The 17026-nt window shown below is 40.0% G+C and overlaps 1 protein-coding gene across 1 annotated transcript in view; it reads left to right on the top strand.

The window, feature by feature from the left end:
- The window catches only part of LOC136886203 (F-box/LRR-repeat protein fbxl-1), a 36034-nt gene that overhangs the window by 17681 nt on the left and 1327 nt on the right, over nt 1-17026 (top strand). Inside the window, exons 2-3 of the mRNA XM_067158937.2 lie at nt 3482-3753; nt 3846-5520. Of these exons, the coding sequence (XP_067015038.2) occupies nt 3859-5088 (1230 nt within the window). The 5' untranslated portion in view covers nt 3482-3753; nt 3846-3858 and the 3' untranslated portion in view covers nt 5089-5520. The remainder of the gene's footprint in view (nt 1-3481; nt 3754-3845; nt 5521-17026) is intronic.

Here is a 17026-nt window from a genome sequence, read left to right as displayed (position 1 = left end):
CGATGTATTGTTTCTGATACGAATAAATAAATAAATAGAATGGTCGTACAGCATACCTTGAGACCTTAGCTACTCAAGGTATGTCAAATCGAAGTTATACTCCATCTGTAGGCGTAGCCATGCATTAAACTGTCAGGTAACCTCTCAAAACAAAGTGAATAGTGGTGCGTCCATGTGTTGTGAGGTACACTGACTACTGCGGTCATTTGAGCACGTTCGTCAACCAGCACATCCCATAAGACATCTTAACGAGGTTCAAGTCGCAAGGGCCTTCACTTTGATCCAGGAAGGATGGACTTTTCGTCGTGTTGCTGTGGATCTCAATGTGTCTCCGTCAGTTGTTCACTGTTTGTGGAATCACTACTATGAGATAGACCAGTTCACAAGCAGGGTTGGATAAGTTCGTGGACGCATGACAACCCCACAGGATGCATGATATCTGACCATCTGTGCATTGCGGCGTCGTTCAGCAACTGCCAGAGAACTGCAACAAGACTTCAGGAGGGCCACTGGAGTAACAGTGTTTGACCAGACAGTAAGGAACAGGTTAAAAGAAGTGTCCTTACGACCCAGACGTCCTGTTCGAGTGTCCCGTTTAACGCAGCAACATCGCACAGCTTGCCTTCTGTATGCCCGTACCCACGTCAACTGGCAACTTCACCAACGGAGACCTGTGTTGTTCATAGACGAGTCTAGATTTCCCCTGACATAGCGTGATGGACGTCAGCGTGTATGGAGACTCCGTGGTGGGCAGTACTTGCCAAATGTTGTACAGGAAGGCGACCAATTCGGACAAGGTTCTGTGATGATGTGGGGTGGCATCAGTATTGATGGCCGTACGGATCTTGTAGTCATGCGTGGTAATCTTACTGCTACGGGGTACTTCAAACACACACTGCTACGGCATCTGTAGGTTGCTGCATACGGTGTTGGCCCTGAATTCTTACTCATGCGCAACGTCAGGGCTCATGTAGCACACATCACCAGAGCTGTCTTGCAAGAATTGGACATTCAAGAGATGGAATGGCCAGCAGTGAGTCCTGACCTTCATCCCATCGAGCATGTGTGGGATAGGCTCGACGGAAGTGTTCGTGGGCATCCTTTTCCACCACAGACTCTCCAAGACCTCGAACAGGCTCTCATTGAAGAATGGGACCTGATACTGCAACGTGACCTCTGTCGACTTATACAGAGCATGCCGCGTAGGTGCCAAGCTGTGATAAATGCTCGTGGAGGACATACACCATACTGAAGCTCTTCAACTGTAGTAAAAATCCACCCTGGAGGAATGTTATCACTTTGTTTTTGCCCCTATTTGGACTTTTCAGTTTGTGTTCTGAAAATGAACATGAATCCATCGATGTTCTTTGGAATAATTTAATGGTAAAGAATAAAGGTTTAGTTGGTATTATACCTGAGTGTGAGGTATTGTTTTGTGGAGCATGGATCATGTTCCCCTAATTTTTTAAAATTGTGTAGAATGATAAATAAATTGAAAAATGAAACAAAAACAACTTTAATTAAAGAGCAAAAGGAGAAAAAGAAATTTGCAGTTCTGACTTATTGAAATAAGCACTCTTATCAACTGGCTAAAATTTTGAGGAAGAGGAGCATCAATGTCACATACAAAACTGATAATAATACTAATAAGATTATTTTCAATTCAGATAGAGTAGGGAATAAATGTATATTTAATAAATCAGGATTTTACAAATTGACATGCTAAACATGTAGACAAGGATACATAGGACAGTGTGGAAGAAGTTTGGCTATAAGGTAACAAAGAACATGTTAATGCAGTCAAACATAAATGATATTCAGCAATGGGAGAGCATATGGTTGAAAAGGATCATAAATTTACAGACGTTTTTAATGACATTTGGCCAAGAAGGGAAAATTCATGAATGTTTTGAAAAGTTTTATAAATTTATCTTGCACAAAAAAAATGACCTTGATTCAAGTTGAAATGAAAGAAGTACAGAAGAGAACCTATTGTAAAAACTAGCATTTGATCATTTAAGGAAGAAAAAGAAGAAAATCTCGAAGATCTTAGAAATTTATTTAGGTATTCTCGTTCAGTTTAAGAAAATATTAAATTTTATGTAATGATCATTTTCAAAATGTTTCATTAGATTCTTTATTCATTGTTATGGTGAAATTAGGATACAATACTTATTTACATTGTAAGGAAAAACAAAAGATAGTGTTATATGTTTTATTCCTTGAACTGACATCACTGATGAAGGGAATGGCTGATTTTCCCAAAATATGTTAATTAATAATTTTTCTGTCTTTATAAGGTGCATTGATAAGGTGGACTCAAAATAAAACTATAATAGTTTCTTTAATAGATTCAGAATACAGGATCAAATAAAATACCTATTATCAGTTCACTCCTCTGCAGGGCTCTTTCCTTATATAGACGAGGCCAACGTTAGAGAGACGTCTGTAACTGTATCCTTGTGGAAATCTCGAGATTCGCTCACTCATTGACTGTCCCAACTCAAACTCTCACTCAACTGAGCTCCTCGCTAACTCACTCCTCCATGGGGCTCTTGCCTTATATAGATGGGGCCAACATTAGAGATATGTCATTAACTGTTAATTCTGTGGAAATCTCGAGATTCGTTCACTCATTGACTGTCCCAACTCAAACTCTCACTCAACTCTCAACTGAGCTCCTCGCTAACTCACTCCTCCATGGGGCTCTTGCCTTATATAAACGGGCCAATGTTCGAGATATGTCATTAACTGTAACTCCGTGGAAATCTCTAGATATGGAAGGCTCTCAATCTGCAGCATAGTTTGTACAGTCGTTATGCTGTGCCACCGCGGCTAGACGAGAGAGGGGGCTGCCTCCTAGGACCTAAGCCCGAATATGAGTGGTCGGCTTGAAGGGGTGGATGGGTCAAATGGTGGCGTCATGCGCTAGCTCCGCCCATGCTGAAGGTTAAGAGGCCACACACACAATAAATTTGTGCAAGTAGTGTCCTTTGTTGCAGTAGAAATCTGGAGCCAAAGAAGAATTTTTGCTATCATGTATTGTTCATTTTAAATATGAACCAGTAACCTCATTCAATGTGGAGAGAAACTGTTTTATGTGGAAATATCTTAAGCCATTTCTTTTCAGTTTTGACTCAGTTAATTTATGCCATGGTCGTCTGACGAGAAGTGTGCGGCGGGTGCGCAACTCTCAAGGCCTACCAATAAACATTGTTCACTAAGGTGCTGTCGTGCTTTAGTTACACATTTACTGTAAGTACTGCATAATGAACACGCAGAGCTCGCACTGTTCATCTCGACTAATGTTTGTAGCTCAGTGCAGTACCTACAAGCTGCCGCGACTTCCCATGAAGCTGCTTGGTTCTTCAGTCTGTCAAAACTAATCTTGAGTAATAAATTTATAAACTACGTGAAAAAGATAACATATGATAACGGTATTATACTTTTCTGTTTCAGTTAGGTTGTATTACTGTTGCAGGTAGTTATGCTGTATTACAGTTTTGATAATTACTGACCATGGTGATGGGCAACAGAAAGAAGAGTTGTGCACAAACATGAAAACACACAAGAACAAGGGCTCGTTCACCGTCAGTCCCAGTTCTTCTCAACCTCTGATGAACTTCTTTCCGCTTCCTAGCTTCGACCAAATATCAGGCATCAGAGCTCATATCCTAACACTGCTACTTGACCCAGAGGATGTGTGAATATTGATGAACATCGTTTACAGAATTGCCAGCCTATTGTTAACAGGTGTTAACTTATATGAATTTTATTTCTAGAGTCTTTTCTTAACATTTTGTAAAAAATGACTTTGATAACTGATTTTTTCTTTTCTTTTCCAGCTGTTGGTTCAAAATGGAGAGCAATCCAGGTTTACTTCCTGCTGACATTCTGCTGGAAATTTTCTCCTATTGCTCCTACACAGATCTGGTTAAATTCCAGTCTGTCTGCAAATGGTGGCAGCAGGTAACCAGACACAAACATTTGTGGAAAGACATTGTTTACAAACCAGATTGGACGGACGATGCAAAACAGATAATAGAAAATTTAAAGGCATCGCCAGAGTTACAAGCACTTGATCTGAGGTATGTCAAACGTAGTACTGTCACTAAGGAACTTGTTCAGGAGATAGCAAATGGGTGTCCTGGATTGGAGCAGCTCACGGTTTTGTGGGATTGCTTATCTGAAAAAATACATGTGGAGATCAAGAAAATCAAGATCTTGATTCTGGACTTTGAAGACTATGATGAAGTCAGTTTAAAATTCCTGCAAAAATATTTTCCTAATGTTGAACACATAGATTGCAGTTCTCTCCTTATTATGGAGAGTGACCTCAAGGCGTACTTGAAGAAGAAGAGACGCTCTTTGCATACTGCAGGTTTTCGTTGTGAAACATATGATTCTCATTGTATCTTACCATTTTTGTCAGTATGTACAAACTTGAAAAGTCTAACTTTGTTTTGTCTGTGCGATCAAATTAAGTTGTTAAATGTTCAGTCGATGGAACACTTGAAACGGATTTCTTCTTTAACACTTCGAGATTCAAAGTGGTCTGATATGAATGATTATTTGTCACTGTTTGCTTATTTTCCCAATCTGGTGGTGCTGCAGTTGGACAAATGCACTCTACACGATGAACAACCATTGCGTTTGGTTGCTGAAAACTGTCCTTTAATTGAGAAATTGACACTTTCTTCTCTAGGACGCTACTTCAGAAATCGCAACCTTACTTATATTTCTAACTTCAAAAAGCTGAAGTTCTTGTGTTTGAGAAGCAACAGTTACATCAATGATGACTGTGTGGTCCACCTCCAAGCAATCTTGGAATTGAGATATCTTGATATTTCAGACTGTGAAGAAGTTTCCCCACAATGCTTGCTAGTTCTGTGTAGTTTTGATAAGCTACAGACGTTGAAGTTTGATCTTCAGTATTGTGATCTTCCTGCCAATCTTGGTGCCAGCCATGTGAAGAACCCAGATCTTCACATAATGTTTTATAATTGTAAGGATACGTGCGTACTGGATCACCTTAGACGTCAGCGGCTCAGGATATCGTTGCTCAAAGAATACTCTGTGTGGGATTGAATGCTATCCTGCAAATGTTGTGCTTCAAAAGTGAGAAAGTGTAAAGTTGTTCTTTGGTGTCTGAGTGCAGTCAGTTATTACAGGCAGACAGTCAACACAGCTCTAGTTCACCATGATTAAAACTGTATGTAGTGTAGCCTACCAGTATTGCAGCCTGCAGAACCCATAAAATGAAGTTGTTCAGCTTCCTCCCCTTATGCTCCCGATGATTACCTGAAACTTCCTATTAATAAGTTGTGCTATGGTTTTGTGAGGTATAAACAGACGGAGTTTGTAGATCATGTCTTCCTTAGATGAAGGTAGGAGAGATGTCAACAAATGCTGCACGTTTCCAGGTTAATGTGGAATTGGACCGATGCTTCAACGGATGTTCTAATCGCAAGAGCCACAGCCTGGACTGATCCATAGCCTTTCAGAATGTCTGTGGACAAGGTAACAGTCCCCTCAGTCCATTTTCATACTCATTTCAGTAATCTTAATCTTTTTAGTGCAAGAGTCACAGCGAGCACTCTTCAAAAAAAATGAATGATACTTGCCTGTGTCGCTCTGAGAGACAGTTGTTTTCTTTATTGTTTGATAGGCTTCTACACCGAAAATGGTGCCTAATCTCGGCACGACCATTTCAGAGAGTTCAAGCTACCATGTTCTGACAACATTGTCTTGTTTTCTGTCTATCGATAATCTTGAGCGATGTTAAAAGTTCCTTGACTACTTTATGTGCGATGGAGTGTAAGAAGAGTTGGGTAAGAGTGGAGGAAATTAAAGAACTAATGAGTTCAGGAAATGCGTAGGATTGTCCTGCTCAACATTCCTTTCTTCCCAGTCACTGTTTGTATCAACACTATCACTTGCTTGGTTATGTACAGTTACATTCCACGCAGGTAACATAATTCATTGTCTGGGGCAATATCGGCTCTTGATTCATCACCAGAATTGGAATGACAGTCTGCAATGTCCGAGAGGTCACCAATTTACTCCCCAGTCATCTGCTATATTATTTTCACCATCTTCATTTAATTGTCCTTACTTGTGTGATTGCCATTGTTGGTGCATTTTTCAATATGCTAGATTTTAGAATTTTGGATTTTTGACACCCCTGCAGATATTTTTAGAACAAACAAAATGCTTTTCTTGGTTCTTGTGTTATGTATGTGTGCCCTCCATTTGTAAGCATGTGGTAATAGGAATTACCAGATTTTCCAACTTTTAATTTCCTTAATAAATTATTTTAATTAATTAATTAATAACATTAGGAATAAATTTCATCATGATCTGAAAATTATCCTGAATTTAGATGACTATGTTTTGCACCTCCTGATTAAGCTTCACTTTCATATCTTTAAAAACAGAGGAGTTACATTCTTTTTTATTTTTATGAAAGCCTACATTTTCCCAGCCTGGCACTTTAAGACCTCACCTTCACATTTTTGCCTGGCACTAAATGGGTTAATTTGATTTTTCAGGTGTACAGAAGTTAATTTTCAAGATCTTATACATTCTCTCGACATTTAGGAATATGGTATTAGAATATTCGAGAGCTTGTTTAGTGATGTGAAGTACCCAAGGACCTTGTTTATGTGGACTGCTTGTTTTTCCCTTCAGCACGAAGACATGCACATCCTTTAAATAATTTTTGACAAAATATGTTTTTACAGTTTCCTTTATCTTGCACCAATGCAGACAGGTCTTATGATGACGATGGATAGGAAAGGCCGAGGAGTGGGAAGGAAGTGGCTGTGGCCTTAATTAATTGCTTGGTGTGAAAATGGGAAACAATGCAAAAACCATCTTCAGGGCTGCCGATAGTGGAATTCAAACCCATGATCTCCTGAATGCAAGCTCACAGCTGCGTAACCTTGACTGCACTAACTAATGGTCCACCTATTCAGTACAAGTTTAGACTATCCACTTAAATCTAAATGGTATGTAATATAGTCATGTTAAAATTAGTACACATTTCGACCCTTGTTGGGTCATATTAATCTAATCAATTATTATGGAAGACATCTTAAAATTCATAAAATATGTTAGACAAGTGACATGACAAAATTCAATTATAAAGACATTAATGGTTCATGGTGTGGGTTACTATAGTCACGTCCTAGTTCGTGAACCATGGGCAATGGCTGAGTAGTCTAGTAGTTCCTGAGAGTCGTTATACCACTTGCTATGGAATGGGAGTGGGCATCTCGGACATATTCTGAGTCATGGCCCTCCTTGTGCTCAGGCGGCTAAAACTATACAATCCACCGGTGGTTCATAACCCGTTAGAGGAGCGACCTTCACTTGGACTATGTGTAAGTAGGGTAGCATCCTGCTTCATGAATTTACCTAGCTCAGAACATTTTAAGCAAGCCTCGGACCTATGGGAGTAACGGAGTCCCAGTCCCATTTAACAGGCGAGGGACTCCTTGGAAACAACTTGGCAAACAAAATGGAATTACAGTAGATGGGGAGCTATCAAAATTAATGGGGCTAATGGAAGAAAGAAAGTAGAACTGGTTGAGTCAGCAAAGAGGATGCAGCTGGATGTGCTAGGAGTAAGTGATATTTGGGTAAGGGGAGATAACGAGGAAGAGATGGGAGATTATAAGTATACTTGACGGGTGTTAGAAAGAGAAGGGCAGAGTATGGGGTAGGGCTGTTTATCAGGAATACCATTGCATGCAACACAGTTTCTGTTAGACATGTAAATGAGCGAATGATTAGGACGAGAATTGTCTCAGTGTATTCACCATGTGAGGGTGCAGATGAGTATGAAGTTGACAAGTTTTATGAAGCATTGAGTGACATCGTGGTCAGGGTCAACAGCAAGGATAGAATAGTGCTAATGGGTGATTTCAATGCGAGAGTTGGAAATAGAACTGAAGGATACAAAAGGGTGATTGGTAAATGTGAGGAAGATATGGAAGCTAATGGGAATGGGACGCGTTTGCTCGACGTCTGTGCTAGTATGGGTTTAGCAGTTACGAATACATTCTTCAAGCATAAGGCTATTCACTGCTACACATGGGAGGCGAGCGGTACCAGATCCATAATAGACTATATCTTAACTGACTTTGAATTCAGGAAATCTGTTGGGAATGTACAAGTTTTCCAGGGATTTTTCAATGATGCAGGCCGCTATCTGATCTGTAGTGAACTAAGTATCTCTAGGCCTAGGGTAGAGCAAGTGAAATCTGTCTGCAAACGAATAAGGGTAGAAAATCTCCAGGACGAGGAAATTAGACAGATGTATATGGATATGATTAGCGAGAATTTTCAAACCGTAGACAGCAAGCAGGTTCAGGATATAGAAAGAGAATGGGTGGCATATAGGGATGCTGTAGTAGAAACAGCAAGGGATTGCAAGGGAAGTAGAAACAACTGTGTGTAAAGATGGAAAAATATAATAATAATAATGTTATTTGCTTTACGTCCCACTAACTACTTTTATGGTCTTCGGAGATGCCGAGGTGCTGGAATTTAGTCCCGCAGGAGTTCTTTTACATGCCAGTAAATCTACCGACACGAGGCTGTCGTATTTGAGCATCTTCAAGTATCACCGGACTGAGCCAGGATCGAACCTGCCAAGTTGGGGTTAGAAGGCCAGCGCCTAAACCGTCTGAGCCACTCAGCCCTGTAAGAGATGGGAAAAAGCGAACATCTTGGTGGAATGATGAAGTGAGAGCAGCTTGTCAATGAAAAAAGAAGTCTTATCAGAAATGGCTCCAAACAAGGGCAGAGATGAAAGAAACAGAGCGAAACAAATAGTTGTTGAATCCAAAAAGAAGTCATGGGAAGATTTTGGTAATAACCTGGAAAGGCTAGGTCAAGCAGCAGGGAAACCTTTCTGGACAGTAATTAAGAATCTTAGGAAGGGAGGAGAAAAAGGAAATGAAGAGTATTTTGAGTAATTCAGGTGAACTCTTAATAGATCACAGGGAATCACTGGAGAGGTGGAGGGTTATTTTGAAAATATTCTCGACGTAAAAGGAAATCTTCCTGGTGGTGTCGCAAACAGCCAAGCTCATGGGGAAGAGGAAAATGTTGATGAAATCACGCTTGAGGAAGTGGAAAGAATGGTAAATAAACTCCATTGTCATAAGGCAGCAGGAATAGATGAAATTAGACCTGAAATGGTGAAGTATAGTAGGAAGGCAGGGAGATTAGCGTGGATTGTTGGTAAGGTACCTTCAGATTGGACAAAAGCAGTAATTGCACCTATCTATAAGCAAGGGAGCAAGAAGGATTGCAACAACTATTGAGGTATTTCATTGATTAGTATACCATGCAAAGTATTCACTGGCATGTTGGAAGGGAGGGTGCAGTCAGCCGTTGAGAGGAAGTTGGATGAAAGCCAGTGTGGTTTCAGACCACAGAGAGGCTGTCAGGATCAGATTTTCAGTATGCGCCAAGTAATTGAAAAATGCTACGAGAGGTATAGGTAGTTGTGTTTATGTTTCAGAGATCTAGAAAAAGCATATGACAGGGAACCAAGGGAAAAGATGTTTGCCATACTTGGGGACTATGGAATTAAAGGTAGATTATTAAAATCAATCAAAGGCCTTTATGTTGACAATTGGGCTGCAGTGAGAATTGATGGTAGAATGAGTTCTTGGTTCAGGGTTCTTACAGGGGTTAGACAAGGCTGTAATCCTCTACCTTTGCTGTTCGTAGTTTACATGGATCATCTGCTGAAAGGTATAAAATGGTAGGGAGGGATTCAGTTAGGTGGAAATGTAGTAAGCAGTCTGGCCTATGCTGACGACTTGATCTTAGTGGCAGATTGTGCTGAAAGCCTGCAGTCTAATATCTTGGAACTTGAAAATAGGTTCAGTGAGTATGGTATGAAAATTAACCTCTCGAAGACTAAATTGATATCAGTAGGTAAAACATTCAACAGAATTGAATGTCTGATTGGTGATACAAAGCTAGAACAGGTCGATAATTTCAAGTATTTAGGTTGTGTGTTCTCCCAGGATGGTAATATAGTAAGTGAGATTGAATCAAGGTGTAGTAAAGCTAATGCTGGGAGCTTGCAGTTTCGATCAGCGTTGTTCTGTAAGAAGGAAGTCAGCTCACGGACAAAACTATCTTTACATTGGTCTGTTTTCAGACCAACTTTGCTTTATGGGAACGAAAGCTAGGTGGACTCAGGATATCTTCTGTATAAGTTAGAAATAACAGACATAAAAGTAGCAAGAATGATTGCTGGTACAAACAGGTGGGAACAGTGGCAGGAGAGAAGATAAAGGCTCATTTAGGAATGAAGTTGATGGATGAAGCTGTATGCATAAACCGGCTTCGGTGGTGGGGTCATGTGAGGTGAATCGAGGAGGATAGGTTACCTAGGAGAATAATGCACTCTGTTCTGGAGGGTAAGAGAAGTAGAGGTAGACCAAGACGACGATGGTTGGACTGAGTTTCTAACGATTTAAAGATGAAAGTTATAGAACCAAATCAGGCCAGAGCACTAGTTGCAAATAGAGGATTGTGGCAACGTTTTGTAAACTCACAGAGGCTTGCAGACTGAACACTGAAAGGCATAACAGCCTATAATGATTATGTATGTGTGTATGTATCTATGTATAAAGACATTAACACATTAAAAACTAAAAAAAGTAATGCTTTGTCTTTTACTTGATTATATCTTCGTAATCAAGTTCGTGGGTGGTGAAATGTGTGAATGTGATCATCCAGTAAAATGTAACTTAAGCTGTAGTGCATAATTCTCACGGGAGATAGTAGGTTCGAATCCCACTATCGGCAGCCCTGAAAATGGTTTTCCGTGGTTTCCCATTTTCACACCAGGCACCTTAATTAAGGCCACGGCCGCTTCCTTCCAACTCCTAAGCCTTTCCTATCCCATCGTCGCCATAAGACCTATCTGTGTCGGTGCGACGTAAAGCCCCTAGCAAAAAAAAAAAAAAAATTCTCAGGTTCTGATGAGTTGACACTTTCTTTAAATGATCAAATGTGATGTATCATGGTGAAAGAAAAGAAATTCATGCTAGCTAGTCTGTTTATGTCGCTGGCTGGGACAGACATTTCCCCATCTTTACTTCATAAAGGACATCTCGTGGTGGCAGTCATGCAATAAAGAAAATATTAAACGTAAGGAACTTCATCTTTTGGTCCGTATTGAACTGAGATCACAATTAAATTAGAATCTAGCGGGTTCCACCTTTTCAATACAAAATACAATGTTGTTGGATGGTATTTACAACATTATTTATTACAGAACATGTTTCGGTGTTCAATTTTTGACACCATCATCAGGTGCTCATAAAGTACGAAAAAACTTGGCAATCTAAACATTAAACAACATATTGTCATACGTAACTCCTTAATATACATATATACAAACAACAGAATATTGCACTAGTTAAATCCTAAAACATCTACAGTAAATTATGCTATATTAAAACTCTAATATGTAAGAAGAAAATTCTTGTAAGTCATAAATATAAAATTTCTCGTCTGTTTGATGAGTTGTCTTCACATTCCTTAATGTCTGTGATTTTGTACTTACAACATTATTTATTACAGAACATGTTTCGGTGTTCAATTTTTGACACCATAAACAACATATGTTGTTTAATGTTTAGATTGCCAAGTTTTTTCGTACTTTATGAGCACCTGATGATGGTGTCAAAAATTGAACACCGAAACATGTTCTGTAATAAATAATGTTGTAAATACCATCCAACAACATTGTATTTTGTATTGAAAAGGTGGAACTCGCTAGATTCTAATTTAATTGTGATAAAGAAAATAAGAAAAATATCTGAATCAATTAACCTAACCTGAATGCATTTCATCATGCATGTTGGAGGTTAGATCCCATCTAACCTAACAGCCGTTTTTTAGATATCTTATACTACCCTCTCTTATATGAATATATGAACATGATATGAAATAAAAACATTTGCGAATAAAAATGCACAACCTAGTCTCTAGTTACTTACCACTGAACACTTGGTTGGAACGAAATTCTCACGCTTTATTGCACATATCCATTTCCTTTTTAGATCTTCATCTTTTGGAAATCTAAAAATCTGTACTTTGCTATTAGCACTGTAGTTTCCTCTACAATTCGGCACACAACATTTGTAGACCATTATTGTATTTTGTAAGACAGAACTAAGGCTCACTTTCACGTGGCATTGCCTCAAAAGTCCGCCACTTTCCTTTTAATCTTGACACCATGCACAGGCCTTATATCTAGGTGGTGTTGATTTGACACACTTTTGCCAGGGAATGGCCAGTTTTTTGATGCCATCCTCTAAGAAAGAAGAACATGTGTGCAGCCAGTTGTGCTCGAATTCATCGACCGCTGCATCGTCATGAAATCTCTTTCCTTCCAGTTCTTTCAGCGGTCCAAACAAATGGTATAGATGTTGATTCCCATAGGGAATCTGAAATATTTGTCCCGAATGAGTAAATTTATAATACCAATATAAATGGTCCGTTATTGGACATTATAAATTTTCCAGCTAACTCATTCCTGGTTGCCAGCGTTTCGCCCCTGTGGCCTCCATGGTATGCACTAGCCAGCGTCTTGGTAGGTGTGCTAGGTACCAACTGAAGAGCCCAGCCTAGCACACGGGGGCGTAACGCTGGCAACCAGGAATGAGTTAGCTGGAAAATTTATAATGTCCAATAACGGACCATTTATATTGGTATTACAAACAAATGGTAGTCATACTTAAAAGGGTCCACCTTTTCAATACAAATAAATGTTATAGTTTATTTACAACATATATTTACACTTGGAACTAGTTTCGACGCTGTTTGGCGTCGTCTTTAGCCAAAATGTGGGAAAAAGGCTAGCATGTAGATATTTATATTACACAAGGTGTTACATCAGTGTGATTAAATGAGAGAACATGAAGACGCGAAGTACAATGTCAGTTTCAAAGTGGTCATGAAGGGTGAGTCAAAAAATTGTATAAACATGAGATAACATAATCACTTAAACAATAAACATATAAACATATAAACAGTTCAATACGGACAAAAATGAAATTCCTAGATTTAAATGGTAGTCACTCGTAGGCTGGATACGGAGACGAGGAGCGCACCTGGTAGACAATTTCCGAAGGTTGAGTTCATTGATGATGGCTTGAACACTTCCAAAGCCTATTCCTATGTGTGGGTCAATTTCAGAAATGCTTTGTGCTGATCTTCTTCAGTAAGGTGATGAATATTGTCTGCAGCGATGTTTGTCCATGGTCGTTTTTGGTGGCGGGCTCATTTTCCATTTCGTCCCCTCCTCTGCCAAAATTTGTTTGTGCCATTCATAGTTTTAGTTTAGTTTATTGCCTTTCTTAAATGGTCGGGGCTCAGGCTTTAAAGCCTGCTATTATGCCAAAGCATATTATGGAACACCGTTGTACAATTTATAAAATAATGTGAATAGTGTAGAGATAATCATTCATACGCCTGGGTGTTTGAAAGGGTTGCTTCTCCAAACTGTACATGGAGCCTTCTCAAAATTTCCGAAGCTTTGGTGCCTTTTTTCATCAGAAAATTGATGATGTTCTGCACAACGGATGTGTGTACATCTTGCCCGCTCATGGCGTATTGAAGCGAGCGGTCGCTCTGCAGCATGTGGCGCTTCAAGACCCTTACTACTCCACCAATATCCTTTCAAAGCCCCGCCCATTCCCCGTTTGCTATCGGAGATGCTAATTTTAAATTCTGGTTTATATTTGGTACACCCTCGTAAAGGGGACATTTCCTCCAGCCTATTATGACCTTTTAACTAGCATTGGTTTTGCCTGTAATACTGTAATATGATAGTTTCACACTGTCACCACCAACCAACTTGATTAAGAAGATATAGTCAAGACAAAGACAGATACTGCATGTTGTTTGTTTTTGAAAAATAAAGTTAATGTGTTACTTTACTGTTTCATTCTTAATGTTTTGTATGAATTTTAAGATGTCTTCCATAATCATTTATTAGCTGAGATGGCCCAACAAGGGTTGAAATGTGTACTAATTTTAACAAGACCATATACACCATTAGGATTAAAGTGTATAGTCTAGAACTTGGTATTGAAGCATTGAATGATATTGTCATAAATTGTCTAGTCAATATGGAAGTAAATTTGAAATCTATCACTTGTAATTCTTTAATTAATACATATGAAATTGTTGCGTTGTCACTCCAGGTAACAGAAATCACCGGAGCCTGCCTTAAGCCAACTCGGAATTTTAAGGCGAGTTTGCCCGGTGGCTCACGCTGCCCCCTCCACTACTTAACGTGGCTGTGTTGATGTAATAACACATGCACTGCGTTGCTTACCTTGTCAGTTTAGCTGACATAACAAACTATTTCCGTGATTTAAATGTTTGTTTGCAAGGGAAAAATGTGTCTTTTGCTCACAGTAGCACAGAATTTGTGCTTTTAAGATGGAACTTTCATGTGACTTGTCTGATTGTAACACTGATAGTTTCTGGAAAGCCCTTAAAGAATTATACAAGCAAATCAACAATGCTTTAGAAATATTAAATGTATTTATGATGCCATCTTCTGGAAATTTTGAGTTAGCTTCAGTGATGTTTCAAGGATAACTTATAACACAGTTTTGAAAGATAGTATTCCAGGCAACCTTCTTTCATTTTCTAGTAAGACCCCAGTTAGAGTATGGTTCCAGTGTATGACCCTAATTAGAGTATGGTTCCAATGTATGGGACCCTCCAAAGGATTACTTGATTCGAGAACTGGAAAAAAATCCGGAGAAAAGCAGCTTAATTGGTTCTGGGTGATTTCCGACAAAATGTTGCAAATTTTCGATTGGGAAGACGTGGCAGAAAGGACACAAGCTGCTCGACTAAGCCATATGTTGATCTAAATTTAGATTCCCAAAGGAAACTTGAAATATTTGTCCTGAATGAGTAAATCCATAATAGCATTGTAATTGGTCCGTTATTTGAAATGATAGATTTTCCAGCTAATTTAATCTTGGTTACCAGTGTGTCAAAGATGCAGGCTAATGCAGGAACGTGGTCCTCTTTTACAGAAAGAATTCTGTATCATTTGATGGCCTACCATGCATCAATAATTATTTTTATTTTATGCGATTAGACCTAACAAACCGTGCACTGCTACAAGTCTCCTCCATCGCCTTCCATGTATACCTATTGCTGACTGTTTCAAGTCCTCATGGGGACCATCACTCCTCCCCTTCCTGGAGCTTCCGTGGCCACATGTCCAGCCCACTGCAGTTGCTTGCTTCTTATGGTTGCATCCTGGTACAGTTCCTCTAACTCACAATTGTGTCTGATCCTCCATTCGTCCAGTGCTGGTCCAAAGATCTTTCACAAAACTTTTCTCTGAAATACGAGGAGTTTATGAATGGCCTGCTTTGAGATACTCCACGTCTCACAGCCATACGGTACAACGGGCTGGATCGGGGTTTCATACAGTCGAATCTTAATCTGTTTTGAGAGATTTTTGGACCAGATAGGTTTCCTGCTTGGATGCAAGAGTTGATTTCTGCCCCTCGCATGACAAGTCCTCTGTGAAAAGTGTTCCCAGGTATTTGAATTCATGGACTCTGTAGGACTGATCTACCTGCATTGACTGTAGTTATTGAGCATCCTGATCTTGCCCCTCCAGTCATGAGGTAATTAGTCATTTATGATGAGGCCAAATATGCTGGCTGCCATATCTCGTCATTTGCATGCCTTGTGTTGTGAGAATTAAGTTCAATAAAACTCTACATTTGGCCAACTTCAAGAATATTGAAGATTATAAAAAATTTCAATTTTAATTATCGAAACTTGCAGGACACTTGGTACCACACGTGTCAAATTTTGTAGGGCTTGATTAAGTTGCAAAAGACATAAGCTTCTGGAAGTTACCAAGGATGGGATGACCAGCGGGTACAGAAATATTTAAATACAATTGGTTTAAATAAGTTGAAATGGTAAACTCACGCGTTCATTGGTTATTTTTCTCGCTGTATTGTTTCCTGTACTCCCACCTAGTGCGTGCTACCTTCGGGAAGCATGTTGTGGGATGGCGGATTTCTGATTTTGGGAATCTGGTTGTATGAACATGTTGCTCATGTGCTCCGTGCACATGAGGGGCCTTGCTTCTCTTGGGGTAAGCAACGAGGTGCTGGAATTGAGACCCACAGGTGTTCCTTTATGTGCCAGTAAATCTACTGACATGTGGCTGACGATTCTCTTTTTTTGTTGCTATTTGCTTTACGTCGCACCGACACATATAGGTTTTATGGTGACGATGGAATTGGAAAGGCCTAGTAATGGGAATGAAGTGGTCATGGCCTTAATTAAGGTACAGCTCCAGCATTTGCCTGGTGTGAAAATGGGAAACCACGGAAAACCATTTTCAGGGTTGCCGACAGTGGGGTTCGAACCCACTATCACCGTGCGGTTAGGAGTGCGCAGCTGTGAGCTCGCATCCAGGAGATAGTGGGTTTGAATCCCACTGTCGGCAGCCCTGTAAATGGTTTTCCGTGGCTTCCCATTTTCACACCAGGCAAATGCTGGGGTTGTACCTTAATTAAGGCCACGGCCGCTTCCTTCCAACTCCTAGGCCTTTCCTATCCCATCGTCGCCATAAGACCTATCTGTGTCGGTGCGACGTAAAGCCACTAGCAAAAAAAAAAATTAAGGCCACGGCCGCTTCCTTCCCATTCCTACGCCTTTCCTATTCCATCGTCGCCATAAGACCTATCTGTGTTGGTGCGACGTAAATCAACTAGCAAAGCGATCCCACTGTCTCCCGGATGTGAGCTCACGGCTGCATGCTCGTAACCACACGGCCAACTCGGCCGGTATGACATATTTTAACACCTTCAAGTACCACCGGACTGAGCCTGGATCGAACCTGTCAAGTTGGGGTAAGAAGGCCAGCGCCTCAACCATCCGAGCCACTCAGCCCACTGTTTCAGCTTAAATTTAACTTAAACTTTCG

The sequence above is a fragment of the Anabrus simplex genome, chromosome X (genome assembly GCF_040414725.1).
Source record: "Anabrus simplex isolate iqAnaSimp1 chromosome X, ASM4041472v1, whole genome shotgun sequence".
NCBI classification, from domain to species: Eukaryota; Metazoa; Arthropoda; class Insecta; order Orthoptera; family Tettigoniidae; genus Anabrus; species Anabrus simplex.
The sequence above is the reverse complement of the archived record's forward strand: the minus strand, read 5'-3'. Positions and strand labels throughout refer to the sequence as shown.